The sequence below is a fragment of the Aegilops tauschii genome, chromosome 3 (assembly GCF_002575655.3).
Source record: "Aegilops tauschii subsp. strangulata cultivar AL8/78 chromosome 3, Aet v6.0, whole genome shotgun sequence".
NCBI classification, from domain to species: Eukaryota; Viridiplantae; Streptophyta; class Magnoliopsida; order Poales; family Poaceae; genus Aegilops; species Aegilops tauschii.
Genome location: NC_053037.3, coordinates 224,912,771 through 224,934,480, shown reverse-complemented (window position 1 = coordinate 224,934,480; position 21,710 = coordinate 224,912,771). Strand labels below are relative to the sequence as shown.

The 21,710-nt window shown below is 48.1% G+C and overlaps 1 protein-coding gene across 1 annotated transcript; it reads left to right on the top strand.

Annotated features, from left to right (window-relative positions):
• Window positions 1-203: 203 nt before the first annotated feature.
• On the top strand, window positions 204-752 carry LOC109739661 (uncharacterized). Its single transcript, XM_020298735.1, has one exon. It carries the CDS (start codon window positions 204-206, stop codon window positions 750-752), a length of 549 nt encoding a protein of 182 aa, XP_020154324.1.
• The last annotated feature ends 20,958 nt before the right edge of the window (window positions 753-21,710 follow it).

Here is a 21,710-nt window from a genome sequence, read left to right as displayed (position 1 = left end):
CCGCCAAGAACAAGCTCTACTACACTGTCCAACTCTGTTTTCAGCACGGCGAGAAGGTCTCCAACAACATCACGGAGTACGAGGGCTTGATCGCCGGACTCAAAGCCGCCGCGGCTCTGGGGGTCAGGCGCCTCACAATTAGGGGTGACTCGCAGCTCCTCGTCAACTTCTCCAACAAAGAGTACAAGCCGAAGGACGAGCACATGGAAGCATACCTTGAAGAGGTACGCAAAATCGAGAAACAATTCTTGGTCCTAGAATTGCATCACGTGCCGCGTGCCGCGAACAAGGAGGCGAATGACATCACCAAGAGGGCTTCTCGCCGCCTACCTCAGGAGCCTGGTGTCTTTGAGGAGTGGCTCTTCAAGCCGTCAGTAGCCCCATCCATCGTGGGACCAGCATCGCCTCAGGAGGAGCTCCCGCCGGCACCCCTCTCGGGTGCCCCCGCTTCCGGTCCAACCTCGGGAGCCTGTCTGCTCCTCGCGCTCGAGCCTCAGGAGGGGTGCTGGACTAAGGAGTTCAAGGCGTACCTGCTTCAGGAGACCCTGCCGGAGGAGGAGGAAGACGCGGAACGCGTGGCTCGCCAGGCCACCGCATACTGCATTCAGGACGACGAGCTCTATCGAAAGCGGCCAAACGACGTCTCTCTACGGTGCATCTCCAGGGTGCAGGGACGCAAGCTGCTTGCTGACATACAGGAGGACGGAAACGTGTTATCCATTTGGGAAGAGGACCAAGGCCACTATAAATAGGACCTAGCCACCGCCATAGAGGAGGACGGAAACCCACCGGATCCATTCCACCCTCATCCTCACTAGCTCACCCGAGCACAAGAACACACCTCCTAAGGTTGTTCCACCACTATACTAGTTCATCCTCAGCCCCTCGAGGCCAATCCACCACAAAGCAGGAGTAGGGTTTTACACGACAAGGTGGCCCGGACCTGGGTAAACTGTTGTGTCCCATTTCCTTCCCATTCTTCAAGCTAGGCCGTGAGATTGGCGAGTAGGCAGACCAGGGAGGTTGAGTTCTTCGCACGCACCCCAGAGTTCGAACCTCTCAAGGGTTTGCGGAGCCCAAAATCCGACAGGTTTACTGGTTCGGCTGCCATCACCGAAAAATAACAGGAGGTGTGGATGAGTAGAGGAATGGCCTAGCCAGTGATGGAGTAGGGTGGGGCGGTGCGGCAGCACAGTCGGGCATGGGAGGCGGGAGTAGGCAGTCCCACTGGCGCTGGTTTGGGCGGGTGGAGCAAGAAGATCAGATATTGAAGAAGCAGCACGTCCGTTGGATTAACATCCAACGGTCACTGCTGCTAGAATTGTTTGTGGACTAAGTTAACAAAGCCTTTAGTACACATCAACCTAGTGGACCCACAAGTCAGCCTCCAAATCTCTCCCAAACAACATACAACCCGAAATTTCTAGCCAGATTCAAATTAATTGAAAAACTAAACATACCTTAATTTAAATCCAATGAAATTTTACCCGCACAAAAACAATGAAATTTTTTAAATATCAAAATCCGAAAGAAAATAGTATTTTGGAACAAATTGCCTGTTTGCTGTATTTTTTCATTTTACAGCCCATTTATTATTACTTATAGCCCATTTCTTATTACTTATAGCCCATTTTCTGGGCAAGCCCGAATGCATCCCTCCTCGTCTTGATAGATTTCCGGCCCAGCAGGGCGTAGACAAGCAAGTAGGCCTACGTTGGTTATTCTGCAAAAAACAAAATAGCTGGGCTAGCCATTTTCAGAAAGGAAAAAACAAACTGGGCTGGTCATGTGGTAAACATATGAAATAAAAGCCTAGGCTAGATGGGCCACAGCTCCCGCACAACCCAGTTGATACCCTTCTCCGTCTGAAAAAAACTACGCGCGCTGCTTGGCCCCTACTGTCATCCTCACCATGTACAGTCATCTCCTTATTCCTATCGGTTGTTGACCATGTTGACAACATCCGAGGATGGCGCCGTGGTGAGTGAACCAAGGTGGAGGACGATGGTGAGGCCTCGGATGGGAACGAACAGGAGCCGGGGAAGATGCGTAGAGTTTTAGGGTGCGATCTGGCCACGATACATGCGCATCAGTACAACCAGCCGTGGGAGGCGGGAGCAGCCATTCCCACCGGCGCTGGTTTGGCTTTGGAGGCTGGAGGAAGAAGAGACTGAAGAAACACGACAGACGTTGAATGTCAATCCAATGGTCAAGGTTGGCACAATTGTTTGTTGACTAAGCCGACACCAAGTAGCATACTTTTTTATATATAGGAAGAAAAGAAAAATTGAGCTTGTTCGCCTGATAACATTCTCGAAACTACGACGTTCGATCTTGCGTCGCAACTAAAACTGCGAGGAAAATGCGTTTGTCTGCCGTCCTCCTCCCAGGGAACGTTCGCCAAATAAGTGACTAGCACCCTTGGTTTTGAACCAAGAGGTCTTGGGTTCGAGTCCCATGAACTCTCAATTTTGTCCTCCTTCCTTCCTCGCAAAAAAAACAGAGAAAATTGAAGACTTTAGAAGGCGTACAGAACAAGCTAGGGTACCCATAAAGAGACGTTGGTGAGTTTTAGAAAAAAGAGAGACGTGCTCCTGTAGCTGGTTCGAATCCAAACCTAGACTATGACTATATATGGTGTTATGCTACTCTGCAAGTAATGAAACTGACATATCCAACGTTTGCTTCTCCTCTTCTCTACTTACTCTGCCTAGCATCAGAAGCTCTGGCCGCTGCAACCAAGTCCGCTGGCTGCTCGTCCACCTGCTCTTCAGCAGGCAACAACCAGATATGCCCCAAGTCGCCACCCATACCATCGCCTGTGGGTCTCATTACACCCCCGCCGGCACACGCACCGCAGCCGGTTGCTCATCGCAACCCGATGCCGTTGGTGTGGTGCCACTACTTCAAATCATGCAGTGTCATCCATCGCGTCTCAACCACAATCCTCAACCCTGGCCGAGTCTTCTACAAATGGCCGAATCATGGGGTAATAATATGTTGAAGTGTTGTTCTGGTACTTCCAGTTGCTGATTTTTTTAATAGTTTGGTTGTTGATCTTCCAATTTGATTCCTGCAGAAAAGGGAAGATTTGTGTGATTTGTATTTCTGGGAAGTTGCTGATGTGGGGGAATGCAACTACGTTGATTATTTGGTTAGCCGAGGAATCCCACACTACTAGAAAAAGGGCTATAGATGGGATTGACACTAATGGCGCACCAGACAAGCGGTGCACCATTAGTATATACTAATGGCGCACCACCTTCTGATACGCCATTACAGTTGAAACTACTAATGGCGCACCTGGCGCAGGGTGCGCCATTAGTATCAATTTTTTTTTAACTAGTGCGCCTGTCCAAACATACTAATGGCGCATCCAGACACAGTGCGCCATTACTAGTTGTAACTAGTAATGGCGCACCTGGCCCAGGGTGCGCCATTAGTATAATTTTTTTTAACTAGTGCGCCTGTCCAAACATACTAATGGCGCATCCAGACACAGTGCGCCATTACTAGTTGTAACTAGTAATGGCGCACCTGGCCCAGGGTGCGCCATTAGTATCAATTTTTTTTTAACTAGTGCGCCTGTCCAAACATACTAATGGCGCATCCAAACACAGTGCGCCATTACTAGTTGTAACTAGTAATGGCGCACCTGGCCCAGGGTGCGCCATTAGTATAAATTTTTTTTAACTAGTGCGCCTGTCCAAACATACTAATGGCGCACCACCAGAAGGTGCACCATTAGTAACCTGGATTACTAATGGCGCATTTAGAGTTGGTGCGCCATTAGTAAGTGGGCAGCAACAAGATATTTTGGACAGCCTCTCCTACCCACACTCACTTTCTCCCCACTTCATTCTCTCCACCTCCTCCTTGTCTCGGGTGCCTCCTCTTTTTCACCTCATTTCCACCATAGATTCATTCAATTTAAGTGGTTAAATTACCTTGTTTTGATAGGTAAGTAAGGGGGGAAGCTATATTTATGTTGTTCTCCCTACAACAATGTGCACATGCACTTTTTATGGCCTAGCTAGATCTATGTATGTTCGTGGTGTTGCATATGTTTGTGGTGTTGCATATGTGTTTGTGTTTGGAGGTGTACCGGTATTTGAAATGCGATAGTTGCCAATATTTTGCCGGAATGTTGATTCATTTCCGTTTCGGCGAGAATTTTGGCATTAAGCATTCTTTTTGGTCCTATTTTTAGGGAAAGTCATGCCAAATTTTTTCTTGGTTCTAAAATATCGTTTTGCTCTACCCCGCAGGCGACCATGGTCCGCATGATGACCGAAGGCATCGTGAATAGGTTTTTGAGGTCCGCGAAGGCCGAGATGCTTCAAAAGAACGAGACAGAGATAAGATGTCCGTGTCGAAGATGCAAGCTGAAGAGCCTTATTGCGGACCCGGAATCCGGGCAGGTGTGGGACCACCTGCTCTTGCGTGGTTTCATGGATGGCTATCGGTGGCAAGGTGATGAAGATGACTACGAAGTCGTCCATGGGGGCCGGGCAAGAAATGAGGAAGGGCAGCAAGACAACCACCGCGGCTCGGACGGGCGAGAAGACGAAGAATCCCCAGGAGATGATCACGACGGTGATGCTGTACACAGTCATCATGTAGAAGATGCAGGACATGATGATGAGGAAGATGCCGGAGCAGACGACGGGCATGATGATGAAGATGATGATGCCGGCGGAGCAGACGACGCTGGACCATCGATGGGCTAGGTGCAGGACCCTCATATTCAAGAGCTGCTTCTCAAGCAGACGGATAACGCAAGAGCTGCCGCCCGAGAGAAAGCCAAGATGGATCAACTTGAGTTAGACGCGGTTACTCCATTGTATGAAGGATGCAGGCCCGAGGATACCCGCCTGAAAGTAACGCTCATGGCTCTGGAGATGAAGGTAAAACACAAAATGACCGACGCATGCTTCGACGAGAACATGTCATTCTGGCACGAACGTCTTCCCAAGGGGAACAAGTGCCCGACCAGTTTGGAGGAGACGAAGAAAATCGTGTGTCCTCTGGATTTACCGCACATGAAATACCATGTGTGCATGAACAATTGCATCATTTATCCGGACGAGCACGTGGAGTCTACCATATGTTCGGTGTGCGGCGTCACTCGATACAAGAAGAGGAAGAAAGCTCCTCGAAAAGTGGTGTGGTACTTTCTGATCACTCCTCGTCTGCAGCGGTATTTCGCGGACCCTAAGGTAGCAAAGCTCCTGCGTTGGCACGCGGATAGGGAGGAGAAGAAGCGAGAAGATGACGCAAATGATCCGGAGATAGATAAAAAAGACAAGATGCTGAGTCACCCTAAGGATGCGAGCCAGTGGCAAGCGTTGAACTTCGAAGACCTAGAATTTGGGAATGATCCAAGGAACATCGTGCTGGGCGCGAGCACCGATGGAGTCAATCCGTTTGGCAGCCAGAGAAGCACACATAGCACCTGGCCTGTGTTTGTGTGGATGTACAACCTTCCCCCCTGGTTGTGCATGAAGAGGAAGTACATTCACATGAGTATGCTAATTGAAGGACCGAAACAACCAGGGAACGACATCAATCTGTATCTGGGGCTGCTGAAAGAGGAGCTTGACACGCTGTGGAAAACGCCAGCCAATACGTGGGACGCCGCAGAGAAAGAATATTTCCCTATGAGAGCCGCGCTCCTCACGACGGTGCACGACTATCTCGGTTACGGATATGTCGCGGGGCAGGTGGTCCACGGATTTTCTGGATGCGTCAGGTGCATGGATGACACAACGTATCGCCAGCTAGATAGAGATCCCGGGTCTTCGAAAACCGTGTTCATGGGACATCGAAGGTGGCTTCGCGACGATGACCCGTGGAGAAAACGCAAGGATCTATTCGATGGTGAAACCGAACCCCGAGGACGCCCGCGTACGAGGAGCGGCGAGGAAATAGACGAGCTGTTGAAAAATTGGAAAGACTGCCCACTGCCGGGAAAGAAGCAAAAGGCGCCAGAGCCGGGAAAGAAGCGAAAGGCGCCAGAGCCGCTGCTGAAGGTATGGAAAACGAGGTCTATTTTCTGGGACTTGCCGTACTGGAAGATCCAGCGTGTGCCTCACAGCCTTGATGTCATGCATATCACGAAGAACGTGTGCGAGAGTCTGCTTGGTACCCTGCTCAACATGCCAGAGAGGACCAAAGATGGGCCGAAAGCAAGGGCAGACTTGAAATCAATGGGCATCAGGCAGGAGCTTCACGCTATATATGATGATGATGATGATGATGATGATGAGGCGAAGCAGGACACGGAAAGTCGTCGCAAAGGCAAAAAGGCCAAGATGACCGGAAATGACTACCCTCCCGCGTGCTTCACTCTAAGTCAGGAGGAGATCGAGCAGTTTTTCACCTGCCTCGTAGGAGTAAAACTTCCTTACGGTTATGCGGGGAAGATAAGCAGATACCTAGACCTAGCGAAGCTGAAGTTCAGCGGGATGAAGTCTCACGACTGTCACGTGCTGATGACGCAGATACTTCCAGTTGCAATCCGTGGGATCATGGACGCGCACGTCCGTGAAACGCTATTTGGCCTATGCAACTTTTTTGACGTCATCTCTCGGAAGTCTGTTGGCGTGAGGCAACTCAGAAGGCTACAGGAAGAGATCGTGGTGATACTATGCGAGCTTGAGATGTACTCCCCGCCCGCATTCTTCGACGTTATGGTGCATCTGCTGGTCCATATCGTGGATGATATCATCCAACTCGGGCCGACGTTCCTGCACAGCATGATGCCGTTCGAAAGGATGAATGGTGTCATCAAAGGATACGTTCGCAACATGTCACGTCTAGAGGGAAGCATAGCGAGGGGCTTTCTGACCGAAGAGTGCATCTCCTACTGCACGAATTATCTAGGAATCGAGAACCCCGTTGGTCTGCCCATCAACAGGCACCTCGGCAGGCTCGCTGGATGGGGTCACCGTGAGGGTCGCCGCGAAATGCATGTCGACTTCGAGGGTCGACTCGCCGACTTTGAAAGAGCAAACCTAGTCGCGCTACAACACATAGACGTGGTCGATCCTTGGGTGGTAGAGCACAAAACCTTTATTAAGAAGACGTACAATGACCGAGGCCAACAGAGGACGGACGGAGATATACTCAAAGAGCACAACTCATGTTTCACGCGTTGGTTCAAGCAGAAGCTTCTGTCGTACCCTTTACATGAGGATTCTTCCGCAGAAGAACAACTCATATTCGCCTTGTCACAGAGCGCCGAGCACAACCTGATGACCTATGAGGCGTACGATATCAACGGCTACACATTCTACACCGAGGCCAAGGACATGAAGAGCGATGGTTATCAGAACTCTGGGGTAACGATGGAATCCTACACCGGTAACGACAAGGACAGATACTACGGAAGGATCGAGGAGATCTGGGAGCTGAGCTACGCTGGAGAGAAGGTCCCGATGTTCCGTGTCAGATGGGCCAAGAGCGTCCTAAAAGAAGACCGGTATTTCACCACCATGGTTATACCCGAAGCCAAATCCAAGACCGCAGGCGCAAACGTCACCGCGAAAAATGAGCCATGGGTACTGGCTTCCCAAGTGGACCAATGCTTCTTCATTACCGACCCGTCAAAGCCCAGTCGTGTTGTCGTGAGGAGAGGCAAAAGGAAGATCATCGGAATGGATGGAGTAGCCAATGAGCAAGACTTCGACAAGTACGGCGACCCGAGAATCGAACATGACGACGATGATGAAGTAGCAACATACACCACAAGAAGAAGCAGGACCACCCTACCTAAAGGACGTCCGTTCCACAGAAGAACTCCATTTGCAAAAAAGAAGGGCAAGAAGATTGTGAACAGATAGCTAGCTAAGATCGATTGTATTTAAATCGTAGCCTTCATTTCTCGATTGTGTTTCATGGGCACTTTTTGAACTATCATGAATATTTTTAAATTTCATGGACACTCGATCTCGATCCCCCTCCATCTCGATCGCTATCCCACCTCGCCAGATCTGGTCCCCCTCGCCGCCGAGCACCCCCCGGTCCACCGGCCCCCCGCACCCCGCGCACCCTCCCCCGCTCCACCGGCATTACTGTTTGATGATATTTTTTAAAAAATTATTACAGTCTTATAAAAAATATTACTGTTATGTTTTAAACAAGTTTGAACATATGTAAACACAAATAAATATCAAACAACATTTTAAATGCATAAAAAAAATTGTGGAGCCTGGGAATCGAACCCAGGACCTCCTGGTGTGAGAACTGGCTGCTGACCAGTCGAGCTAGTAGAGGGAACTTGGTGTGGATCAGGTCAGGTGGAAGATAACCTGTTGGCTCGAGCAGAAATAAAAAAAACATACTAATGGCGCACCAGGGTGAGGTGCGCCATTAGTATGGATGTACTTATGGCGCACCAGGGTGAGGTGCGCCATTAGTATGGATGTACCTGTTGGAAGATAACCTATCCCCTCTCTCTCCCTCGCCCTCGCCCTCGATCCCCTTCCCCTCTCCTCTCCCGATGCCGCTGCCCCGCCGCCTCGACGCCGCCCCGTCGTCCCCGTCTCCGCCCCGACGCCCCGACGCCGCTGCCCCTTCCCCTCTCCTCTCCCGACGCCGCTGCCCCGACCTCCTCCTAGCCCCTCGACGTCGCCCTCGATCCCCTTCCCCTCTCCTCTCCCGACGCTGCCGCCCCGTCGTCCTCGTCCTCGCCCTCCTCCTCGTCCGCGCCACCGCCGCGCCGCTCCGACCTCCTCCTTGTCCCCTCCGGCCTCCTCCTCCTCCTTAGGTACTGCCCCCACCTCTCCCTCCCCCTCCGGCCTCCTCCTTCCCCTTTGTAAATTTTAGGGTGTAGGGTTTGCAAATTTTAGGGTTAGGGCAGTAGTGGACTGCGATAGTCTTGTTTGATTGAGCCGCTTGTAGATACTATGGTGGTTGGCTTACTCAAACAATGCAAACCTGCCACTATTTTGTATTTATTTTCTGAACTAGCTACACATGTTATGACATTATACATATTGTTCATAGCAATTATAAGAATAATCACAGAACCCAAGGGAATTTGCGTGCTGAATATAGTAGCCATTTCTTGCACTTTGTCCAAAGTTGCATACTACTAAGAGAAAAAGAAGCTTGATTGCACTCATGTGCCAAAAATGTGAGATGAATTGCTACTTTCTAGAGCACAATGCATATATGTGAACCCTGTTGTTTTGCTATTGCATTGTACTATGTAGACTTGTAAAAGCCTTGCTTTTGGGTAGTCCATATGCATATGTGAACCTTGTTGTTTAGTTGATGCAACTACATGTTGCTTTTGGGTGGTCAGTATGCATATGTGAACCTTGCAGTGTAGTTGATGCAACTACATATGAACCTTGTTGCGTAGTTGATGCAACTACATGTGAACCTTGCTGTTAAGTTTAGATGATGGATGTGTACTCCTATGAACTAATTTCCTGATATTATGAACTATGTTGCTGGTAATGATGCCATTAACTGTCAAGACTTGTGTGAAAATATTGTGTAATTATCTATGACATATTTCCAAATAGGTCATGCCAAACTTTTTAACATAAGATGTGTGATGTCAGATTTTCAAATAGGTCATGCTAAAATACCGTGTAACATTAGATGTTACTCTAGTGGCAAAAGCAATATTTGGCGAAAACTGGAGTGTCAAAAGCAAAACAAATAACATAGGGCAATATGGTCTTTTCCCTGCTCCATTTGGTCAAAACATCCATTAACCTAACATGTCAATTGTGATAATTGTCACAAACTAAGAGTGGCAAAAGCGAGATGTCAAAATCTAGAGTGGCATAAGAAAATTTGACAAAATCTAGTGGCAAAAACAAAATTTTCCCATATAAAATAGTACAAAGCATGTTGTAAATATAGCAGCTCTGTTCCTTTTGTTGTAATGCCTAATGCCTTCATATTCTACTTGTATCACTGTATCATTGTAGCAAAAGTACAAGGATCAGATCACTTGGGCATGAAATGGTTCCAGAAACCAAAAGCCTGTTGTAAATTATAGCAGTTCTCTGTGTTTTTGTGTAATGCCTAATGCCTTCTCTGTGTTTTTGTGCATAGATTTTAGGGCAAATCTAGCACAGTTAGCAAAGTTAGAAATCTTTTAGGAAATTAGGGTAGTAGCAAAAACAGTAGCAATTTAAAAAAACAGTACAAAAAAATTAGGTATAAAAACTGTAGCAAATAAAAAATATTAGCAAATATAGCTAGGGTAATTTTGTTTAGGTATAAAAAACAGTAGCAATTTTAAAAGAATAGTAGCAATTTTAAAAACAGTAGCCAAAAAATTAGGTATAAAAACAGTAGCAAATAAAAAAGGAGTAGCAAATATAGCTAGGGAAATTTTGTTTAGGTATAAAAACAGTAGCAAATAAAAAAAAGTAGTAGCAAATTAAAAAAACAGTAGCAAAAAATTAGGTATAACAACAGTAGCAAATATAGCTAGGGCAATTTTGTTTAGGTATAAAAAACAGTAGCTACAATTTGTAAAAAGCATGAGCAACTGAAAAATCATCCTGAAATATAGCTAGGACAAACTTCAATCTTTTTTTTGTTTGTAACAGAAACTACAGTAGTATATATTTCCTGAAGTAAATATTTTCAGTCATTACAAATATGATACTGCTTGGAGATGATACTGCTTGGAGATGCATATATTGTTTCACCTCTTCACATGCCAATGTATTTTCCATGTTGTGATGGAGGCCTTTTTTGCCTTGTCCACCCGAGAGGCCCTTGAGTTTGCCGGAATGTCGATTAACTTCCGTTCCGGCAAATTCGGGTACTCCATATGTCCTATTTTCAGTAAAGGTCATGCTGAAATTTTCCGTGAATTTTAGCATGACTTTGCTAAAAATAGGACATATGGGGTACTTGTGACTAATGCATGGGCCGAGGTATCTTAGTAGTTAATTAAGTAGGATCAAGTGCCCCGACGTACTTGTGACTAATGCATGGCTTTTAGGGTGCCTCGGTGTCGATAAAAACCGAAATGATGAAAGCTTAGGCTTTTAGGGTGCCTCGGCGTCGAAAAACCCTCAATGATAAAAGCTTAGCTTTTAGGATGCCTCGGTGTCGACAAACCCTAAATGATGAGACCATGATCTTGTTCCTTGACAATAACCAACTTTTTGACAAAACTTTGTTCCTATTTAGAGAGAAACATGGCCAACAACGATGAGGCCGGGGGTTCGGGCGTCGACAAGCCATTCTGGAAGCTGTCCCAGGAGATGGAGGAACAACCTCACTTGTATGAGCACGCCGCCTTCCCCACCGATCCTGAGACCACTGATGGTACCGCCGAGGATGACCCCACTAATGCCACCACTGATGGTGCCGCCGAGGATGCCACCACTGATGATGGCGGCGCACGCACAGATGGCAGCCAACCGAAGAGGCAACGGAAGGACTGGCGCCCGACCGTGCTCCGCACCCTCAAGGAGGAAGTTACTGAAGTGGACTCCGACGGGAATCCAACGGCGCCCGAACGAATAGTCAAGGGGTACTCGCTTCAGCTCGGGTGCATTCTCCGGAGCACCGCCTCGATCAACACCGAGAACCTGAGGCATCCTGACCGAGGGAATTTGCGCAACCTCCTCTTCACGAAGCTGCACGAACGATACAAGTTCCCCGCTGAATTTGAAAACACAAGCCTCAAAGGGAATAAAGTGAACAATGTTGCCCTCACGAAGATGAGCAAGGCCCTGTCTACTTGGAAAAGCAATGTGAAGAGAATGATCGAGAAAGGTGAGAGTTATGAGAAGATCAAGGAGAAAAATCCTTTGATCACCGAAGATGACTACAACGACTTCAAGATCAATTGCTCAAGCACCGCAAACTCCGAATCAAGTAAGTGGGGGAAAGAAATGCGGGAGCTGAACTTAGGGGAACACACACTCGGTCCCGGCGGTTATAGAGTGGCGGAGCCTATATGGGACAAGGAGGAGGCGGACCGTGCCGAGCAAGGCCTACCGCCCCTCTTCGATAAATACGGTGACAAGCAGACCAGGAACTTTGTCAGGGCCCAGTACAAGAAGGACCCAAAAACAAAGGAGCTTACCACGGATCCGAAGACCAGGGCGCTTGAGCTTGTTCTGGTAAGGAATACACCCCCGCGTAATTAGCTCCATATGGTTGCATTCTAATTAATGAAGCCAAATTTCTAAATGGTTCACATTCCTTCCGCAGGCGACTGAAAGCAGTAGCGCGGGGTCGACTAAGAGCAACCCTTGGGACACCACTCTAAATAGGGCGTTGAATGTAATGAAGAACAAGGATAAGCTCAGTAAGCCGACGTCAGCTGGTCGTGTGGCCGGCAAAGGCTTGTCGACAAAATGGTCGTCATACTATAACACTGCTGGGCGAAAGGAGAAAAAGACCGGCTCGGAAAGCCAGGCGCGCGAGGTTCAAGAACTCAGGGCACAGGTGGCTCGGATTCCGGAGATTGTCCAAGAGCAAGTGCAACAACAACTCGGAGCGACGATCACCGCCATTTTGCCTACCTTGATCCAGGGGATTAGTGCGTGGATTGCGGGCGGCCAACAGGGGCCACCCCCGATTCCTAGCTTCACGGCCAGCAACTCGCAGAACGCGATGGCGGGGCCATTGGTGTCTCCGGCGGAGGCAGCATTGGTGTCTCCGACGCCGGCACGGGAGCTTAATGCACCCGGGTGTACGCCGGCCGGCACCTCTGCAGCAAGCGGCCCCTCCGTCAACTGCACGCCCGCCGTTGGCGGTGCCTCGACATTAGCCGAGCTCGACGCCATCATCACGGTAACTAATTAAGGCTCTCTCGGCCGAGGACTTCATCTCCTTGCCTTTGACTGGGCATCCCTAACGCCCTACATGTTTTCGCAGGGCGCCGCCGACGTTCCGTGCACTCTCCTGCACTTCGTGAACAACGAGTTGGTCGATGTCGCCAAGGGCAAAATCGTTCAACCGGGCAACCCCTTGTTCCACGGTACCCAGATGCCACCCAACTTGTTTAGGGTTCAACTGGTTCGGGTGCTGCCAGGCGGCGACGAGTTGTTACCTCCGATTCGACCCATCGGGGCCGACGATGATGACGTGATGACCCTCAGCGCCTGCCTGAGCTGGCCCCTGCTTTGGCCGAAGAGCCAGATTCGTTTGGGGGCGGGGGACACCACCCCAAAGACAACACCGCCAGTCGTGCCGGCGCCATGTCGGCCCCATGGCAAGATCGCCGCAACGGTGCCGGACATCCCTATGCCACTGGATCCAAACATGCATATGGCACAGGATCAGAACGACGACGACGACGATACATTTGCCAACGTCGATCAGTACTTTGCCGATCATGGGGACGGTGGCGACTTCATGGGGCCTCCTTCTCAAGAACCCAACCCAACAAAAGACGTGTGCGATCTAGCTGGTACCGCGGAGAAGCCAAGTTGCAACAGGTGTCGTCTGCAGTTCAGCTCTCAGGAGACGCCTCCAGCTGCCGACTTCACCGAGCCTCAGATAGGCGAGGTGCGAAATATGATCAGCCCCAACACACTCAAGAAGGCGGTCTGTGAGCAGAACTCGGTCCCATTACAGGAGAAGAAGAAGGCACGCAAAAGAAAGACTAACAAGGGTGCGGGCCAGCCGGCACCGAGTACGATCCGTGCTCAGGACGGGCCACCTTCAACTGCGGATATCTCGAGGAGGGTGCATGTGGCGGGTAGGCCGATGCTACCGAGAAATATGCTCGATGCTGCAACCGGTGCTATGCGGAGTCTGCATGACAGTGTTCTTTCTTTGGAGAAGCGGCGTCTCAGAGAGAAGGATGTTGCATACCCAGTTTTCGCGGCCAAGGTGCCAGAGGGCAAGGGCTTTGTGGATAACTCCATCGGGGGTACGATCGTCCTGCGGTTTGATGACATCCACGCTATGTTGAACCTTCATCCGCTGCACTACACCTTCGTTCGGCTATTTTCGCTGAGTATGGAGATGCGGATCATTCGCGACAAGACCCCGGACATCGTGATAGTCGACCCCTTCTACATGCGTGCCAAGATCTTGGGCAGCGCCGGGGACCGGCAAGTCGCGAGTTCTTACCTCGAAGGCGTCATTCTGGCAAACCAAGATAAGGATAACTTTGTCGTGCCTTACTTTCCCAAGTAAGTCCTCCCCTCAACCGCCCCGTAACATATGAATTCTTAGATTTCGATCGTTTTTCTTTTAACATTCCGTGTTTTCTGCAGTGACACACATTGCACGCTCATCCTCCTAAGCCCCAAATATTCCATGGCCACGTATTTCGACCCGGACCGTCAGTTGAACGTAGACTACACAAATGTCAAGAAGGTTCTTGATGATGTTCTCCCCGGCTACATCAAATCTGGAGGCACCTTCACCAGGCCTATTCGTAAGTACGGCAAGCACGTGTTCTCCCACAATACGACGTTCTGCTGCATCAAGCAGCCGCCTGGCGGTCAGAAGGGTGCCTACTACGCCATCCATCACATGCGGGCGATCGTACGGGACCATCATCAATTACTGCTACCGAGTAGACTCAAAGATTGGGCCGCGAGCGTGTCGGCAATCCAGGACGCGGACATCATACAAGAATTCTTTCGCATCAAGTCGGAGTTTGCGGAAATCATCCATCAAGATGTCCTTCGTACCTCGGGGTAGTTCTACCTCAGAAATCAACCGTCCAATAGTGACATCGACACAATCCTACAAATGCAGGCTGACAACGCCCGTTGTTTCATGACTCCCATGATAGACGGCGGCTTCATCCACGCTCCGGTCCCTTGAGTCGAGTCGAAAGCAGTGATGCTGTGTCTAGTTCTGAAACATCGATTGGCTCATGTTGTAATTAAACTTTAATGAACTTGTAGTATGTCTCTTTGGTTTCGAGAGTCCTTCAACTTAGATGTAATCGATGCTATTAATGTCTTGCTTTTCTCTTCCGATCGTTCTGTTGCATACTTATATATTGCTTATGTATTGTCTGTGAATTGGTACTAACGTTTTGTTTGGCTACTGCATAGCGATGCTGTGGTATGTCGTGTACAAGGGTAAGGTTCCCGGAGTCTACGACGACTGGGAGGAGTGTCGGAGACAGGTTCACCGATTCAGCGGTAACAGTTACAAAGGGTACGCCACTAGGGCCGAGGCCGAATCTAGATACGCCCGCTATCTAGCGGGAGAGGGGAGGGAGCGTTGGAGGAACCGGATGAAGACGAGTTTCATCGTGATGATGCTCATCGTGATGACTGCAGCTCTCTTCTATGTGATGGTAGTTTAGATGATCGATATCGACTTGTAATGTGAAGACAAACTCGCGGTCTCGAGACTTGTAATATAATGTTCTATCTTTGTTCGGTCTTTTCAATTCGGAGACTAATATGATGAATTGTATTCGGAGACTAAAATGATGAATTGTATTCAGAGACTAATCTTCTATTGTATTCGATGAATCTGTTGTTGATGTGTGCTGTCTATATTTTGTCCAATTATACATTTTGTAACCTGTGCAAAAAACAGAAAATTAAAAAAAAACTAATATTCATACTAATGGCGCATCACATCATAGTGCGCCATTAGTATGCCAAAGGATACTAATGGCGCATCACTAAACAGTGCGCCATTAGTATGCCGAAGTTACTAATGGCGCATCCTGTTGTTGTGCGCCATTAGTATGCCAAAGCACCTGGGTATACATGGCCCCCTGGGAGGCATACTAATGGCGCACTGTTGTATATACTAATGGCGCATCTGGGGTGCGCCATTAGTATACCAGATACTAATGGTGCACCAGTGGTGCGCCATTAGTAAAATATACTAATGGCGTGCTACTAATGGCGCACCACTAATGCGCCATTAATGGCCAAATTAGGTGCGCCATTAGTAGGCCTTTTCCTAGTAGTGCCAATACCAGCAGGTTGGGGTGTTGGACAAGTAACTGAGGGAACGGCAAAAGAAGAAGATGCAGCGCAGAAGGTTAAAGATGCGGTTCCTCTAATCATGGCCAAGCAACAGCTGCTGAACGGCCTTGACAGCAATGAGGAGATGAAAGAGCTTGTGAAGATAATGGGCAAAATCGATGTGCTCTGTAGGATAACTGTCTCTTTATTTGCAGTGTATGTAGCACTCATGATGTATTCAGTGGCTATGACATGAGCACTTTGCTGAAACTAGTAATGAAGGAAACTTATTTAGCAGGCTGGGCATAGTGTTGTGAACATCTAATGATTTCTATTAACGGAAATCCGGGGTATCCCCTTTTGCTCATAAATAGATAAATAGCAGAGGCCCTTTTGCTAATAAATAAATAAATTAGCAGAGGCCCTGTCGGGTCAGCTTTGTTCCCATTCAAAGACGTCGAGCAAATTGTTGTCCAACAGCAAACTATGTCATCAAATTCAAGTTTCACAACCAAATATGAGTACAACTAAACAACAATGTCATCATGTTTTAGTCGTCATACAATCACCAAACACAAATCAACATACATAATAAGTGATGTTATCACAGCAAAATACTAAACAACAAGTTCATCAAGTTTCAGTTGTCATAGAAAACACAATCTCACATAGTAGATAAAAAACGTCTTCTGACAGGAAAATACGACAAAAGCAATCTAATCATCATCCGCAGCAGCAACGTCAACATCTTCGCCATGTGTATTAGTCTGAATCATAATTCCCCACAGTGTCATCTTCTTCATCTTCAATGTCCTCGAACGTTGGCTTCTTATTGATCAACTCTTGTATGTCCACAACCTGACAACAAACTTTTCACTAGCATCATTGACGTGATGGTTCTCAAAGATATTAGGAACATCTATGGAATCTTGTACATCTGGAGTAGTCTAAGTATTATCTTGCTGTGCAACTTCATTAAACGAATTCCTCTGCTCAAACCTTTGCAATACTCTCCAGTCATCGCTATGTGCAAATGTTTCTTCCAAGAAAAATATCTGTGTTGCTTGATTTGCCAAAATAAAAGGCTCGTTGGTCTGGTACACCGCCTTGACATTGATGGATTTGAAATAATCATCAGCTCTGGGTTTTGCCATCCTGGAAAACAGGTTAAACCAACGACAACACAACAGAACCACACACCGATAACCTCGAAACTGGAGATATACTGCAACTGAACAATGTCTATTATGTTAGCATACATTTCAGTTGCCACTTCGCCGTACTTATCCGTGCTGGTGATGGCACTGTTTTGTGTCTTCCTGCCTTCGTCCCGTGCAAGGGTGTTGTAGCGCACATCTCCAACAACGCAAGATTCATAATGTCTTACCCGAGTATCAGGACACATTGCTAGTGCGTAAAGGGCATCATCAACTGCCTGCCCATCCTCCCGCATCTTCTTAACCTATGGTTAGAAAATAGACAAGCTGATCATCTTATGTACTCAATATATTTAAAAAACTAACAGTGCAATTCAAAAGCTTACGTGGCTCTTGAACCATTTCACAAATCCTGCCATAACCAGTTTGTTAATGTTTCTTGGATTTTGCGGCAGTAACTCGTTTTTGTAGATGCTGCACAACATAGTGATCGCGTCAAACATCTAAATATATAAGAATATGTTGCAAGTTTAGTAGATTACGATGTATAAGCTGCAGTACTTAGAACTTACTTGATATAAGGTAGTATCTCAAGACAGTTATTCAACACATACCAAACCATTTTGTCCAAATATTTAGGTTTGTCGTCTTGTCGACTCTTCCCTGTAACTCGAACAGAACAATCGAAAACATTGAGCCTGGGATTGTCTTCACCCACCTCTTTGCTAAGCTGATGAGCTGTTTTAATGTATTTTGAGCAGAATGTCAATGCTTAGGTAGCAATGTAGGCCTCTGCAATGGAACCCTCGGGTCTAGCTCTGTTCCTAACATAGCCCTTGAAAGTGCCTAGCCGCCTTTCAATAGGGTACATCCAGCCATACTGTACTGGACCTCTAAGTAGTGCCTCATCAGGTAGATGAATAGCCAAATGCACCATCACATCAAAGAACGCTTGAGGATATATCTTCTCAAGGTCGCATAGGATAGTTGGTATCTTGTCATTAAGAAGCTCCAAAGCATCTGTCCTGATATTTCTACTACAGAGTTCCTTGAAGAATTGTCCCAACTCTGTAACTGCTCTGTATAAGTCAGGGCGGCCCAATCCTCTAAGGTTAACAGGTAAGACCGTTTGAAGTAGGATGTGGCAGTCATGAGTTTTCAACCCTTGTACCATGTTTCCATCTGAACTGACTCTCCTTTAAGGGTTGGAAGCAAATCCATGTGGGAATCTCACACGTGACAGGACCTCGCAGAATTCCTTTCTTTTTACCTTGTCCAAGACGTACACAACTGGTGATATATGTGGGTGACAAATCCTTTCTAATACCAGGTGTGTCAAATCAATCCTAGATTTTAAGGTATCTTTCGTCTTGCCTTCAATATTAAGAAGTGTGCCGATAATGCTGTCACATATATTTTTCTCGATGTACATCACATCAAGATTATGCCACAGATCCAAATCTTTCCAATACACCAAGTCCCACAAAGTGGACCTGTGGGTAAACAGTAATCTCTCTTCTGCCCTGCCACGCTTACTTTTCCCGCTACCATTGTCAGTATGGTTTCCTGGTGTAATATGGCTGGCCTTCTATAATTCCACTTGCAAGTCATCGGCGGTGAGCCTCTTTGGCGCATCACGGTTTTCATGCTTTGCATTGAACACATATCTTCGGTATTTTGTAGGATGTGGCTTGTCCTTGGCAAGGAAACGGCGGTGTCCAATGTAACAGATCTTGCTAAGTATTGAGTATGATAGCGGATTCCTGCCACGGCGAACACATGCATTGTAACCATGTGTCGTTCGCCCTGACATAGTGCCCAAAGCCGGATAATCATGGATGCACCAAAATATAACTACACGCCGAAACAAATCAGCTGGTGGGCTGCTATATAAGTCTCGAGTCAGAACACCCCTGCATAGCTGTCACAGCCCTAGATCAGTCCTTGTTTGTCTTTGCTTTATCATAATGTCATCATGTTTAAAATTCAAATGAATTTGAATTGGGGATGATAAACCTTAGCACCAGAATAACTCAAATAGGTTCAACCTAAATATTTTCAATGAACCCAAAATGCCTTTGGAAAAGTTCATCATTTTTGAATTGGTCCAGAACATCTGCCAAAAATGGTGCACATTTTTCTAGCTAACTCTAGATTGAATTAATCCATAAGGTATTTGCATTTGTGCATTTAATTCCTATAAATATTTTAATTGCCCAAATAATTCTGAAAATGGTTAAGGGCTGTTGAAAAATATTTCAACAGTGGCCACAATTTATTTCAGGATTTTTAGAAAACGTTTAGTATTTCTACTAAATCTAAACAAAGAAAGAAAAATAGAAAACAGAAAGAAATAAAAGAGAGAGAGAGACTCACCAGGCTTACCTCGCAGCCCACTGGCCGGCCCAGCACTATGCTGGCCCAGTGCCAGTCATCCTCCTCCTTGCGCCAGAAGGACAAGGGCGTGTGCCTGCGGTGCGCACGCACGCGCCCCGCCACCTCCTGCCTAGCTGCCTACGTCTCCGACGCCCTTGATGCCTCCGCGCATGCTATGCAACCTCCCCGACTGCCATGCAACCTCGCCGCCGCTCGCCGTAGCCACGGCCACCATCCAGCTATCGCCTCGCCGACGCGTCCATGTTCTCCGTTGTCGTCTACCACTTCGCATCGACCGAGCCCCGAGCGCTTGTTCGCCCTGCATCGCCGCCCCGCCGACTTCTTCCCCGCTCGACCGTTGAGATCGCCAGCGACCTCACGATGTCTCCGGGCCATCCCCGAGCTCGTCGTTCACTCCCCTTCACTCGCCGTGAGCCACTGACCCTTCTCCCTATCACTGACCAGTGAGACCCACTGGTCAGGTTTGACCTGGTAATCCTCAGTTGACTCACTGACGTCATGCCTGCACAACGCTGACGCAGTTAAACATTTTCTGGATTTAAAATAATTCAGAAAATTCCAAAAAATAGTGTAAACTCAAAAAATCATATAAATTAATCTGTAACTCCAAATGAAAAGATTCATATATGAAAAATGATCAAAAAAATCCAATCTATCCATCCGTACCATTTTCATGCACGATAGAACAACTTATAGCTGCTGTTTAGGACCAATCATATAAATGACATTTGAATATCCACATATGGAGTTTGCATTTGAATCTTGGATTCAAACCAACTCCATTTAACATGTTGCTAGTTGCATTAGCTCAAATGACAACATATTTACATGTCATGATCATGCATCATATTGTGCATTACATTGATTGTGTTCCTTCTCTGTTGCCGGTGGTTGTTCCCTCTCGATAGACGTGTTCCGATGATGAGTTCGATTACACCAATGAAGAGCTATACTATCTTCAGAAGTGCCAGGCAAGCAAAACCCTCTTGTTCATTTCGACACAATCTCACTCTCTCGCTCCTGCTCTCTTTTATTGCATTAGGACAACAACAATTCATCTGTTACATGTTGTGGTAGTTGAACCCATTTTCCTCTGTATGACCTGTCATTGCCACAGTAAATAGATGAAACCCACTAGCATGAGTAGGAGTTGTTTGAGCCCTGATGTTGTAACACCCCGAGAATCATGCTACAGTAACCCTCTGTGATTAAGCTAATCATGTTGCTAAACAGGGCTTGATCACATTTGAAACACATTTCTTTTCAAACTCCTAATTCAAACTTCAATTAAATTTAAAGTGGAAAATAAAAGTTTTCAAAAATTTAAACAAAAATGTTCGGGCCATGCCAGAAATTGCACTGATAATTATGGTGGAGAAAACACATTTTTATAAAATACCTAAATACTTTTAAATGAAATAAAACAGAAAAGAAAATAAACAAATAAAAAGAAAATGCAAAAGAACACAGAAAAAGAAAAAGAAAAAGGAGAAGGCCCCCCCCACAGCACCCCTGGCCCAACTGGGCCGACCCCCGGCCCAGCCCACCACTCCCACTCGCCCCCCTTCCCTATTCCCCCGACCGGGGTCGGAACAGGGGCAGTCCCGGCTGCACCCCCTCGCCGGCGACGGGGAGGATAAGGACGCCAGCTCCCCCCCGCCTCCTCGGGCCCCTCCCCCACTCACCCCCGCTCACCTCTCGGCCCCTGCGCCTCTCTCTTTCCCCCCGAGATCCGCGCCGCTCTTTCCTTCCCCACGCCCGACGCGGTCGCCGCCGTTCCCGTCGTTCACACGGCCACCGTGCCCACCTCGCCGCCCCACGTTGTCTCCAAGGACCGCCGTCACCCGCTGCTTCGTCTGGTGCAGCCCGTTGGAGACCGGAGCCCCTGCAAGGACCTCCCCGAGCTCGTCTTCAACTTCGGACGCCGGCAACCCCCCTTCTTCCCCGGCGCCGACCTGCTGCTCCTAAGCCTCTCACCGGCCTCCGTGTGCCGCGCGGTGAGCCTCTCCCCCTCCTCCCCTGTCCTTTCTCTCTCGCGCGCCCCCTAGCTGCTTCCCCACGCGCGCCCGAACGCCGCGCCGCGGAGCTCACCGCCGGCAAGGCTCCGGTGACCTTTTGGTCACGGGCTCAATCCCGTTGCACTCCCCACCTCGCGTAGATGCCCCCGAGCCCCTCCGCTTGCTCGATAGCCCGCCGTAGCCTCGTTTCCGTCGGGCACCCGTGCGCGCCGCCGCCCCCGCCGCTCGCCGGCGCCGATTCCGGC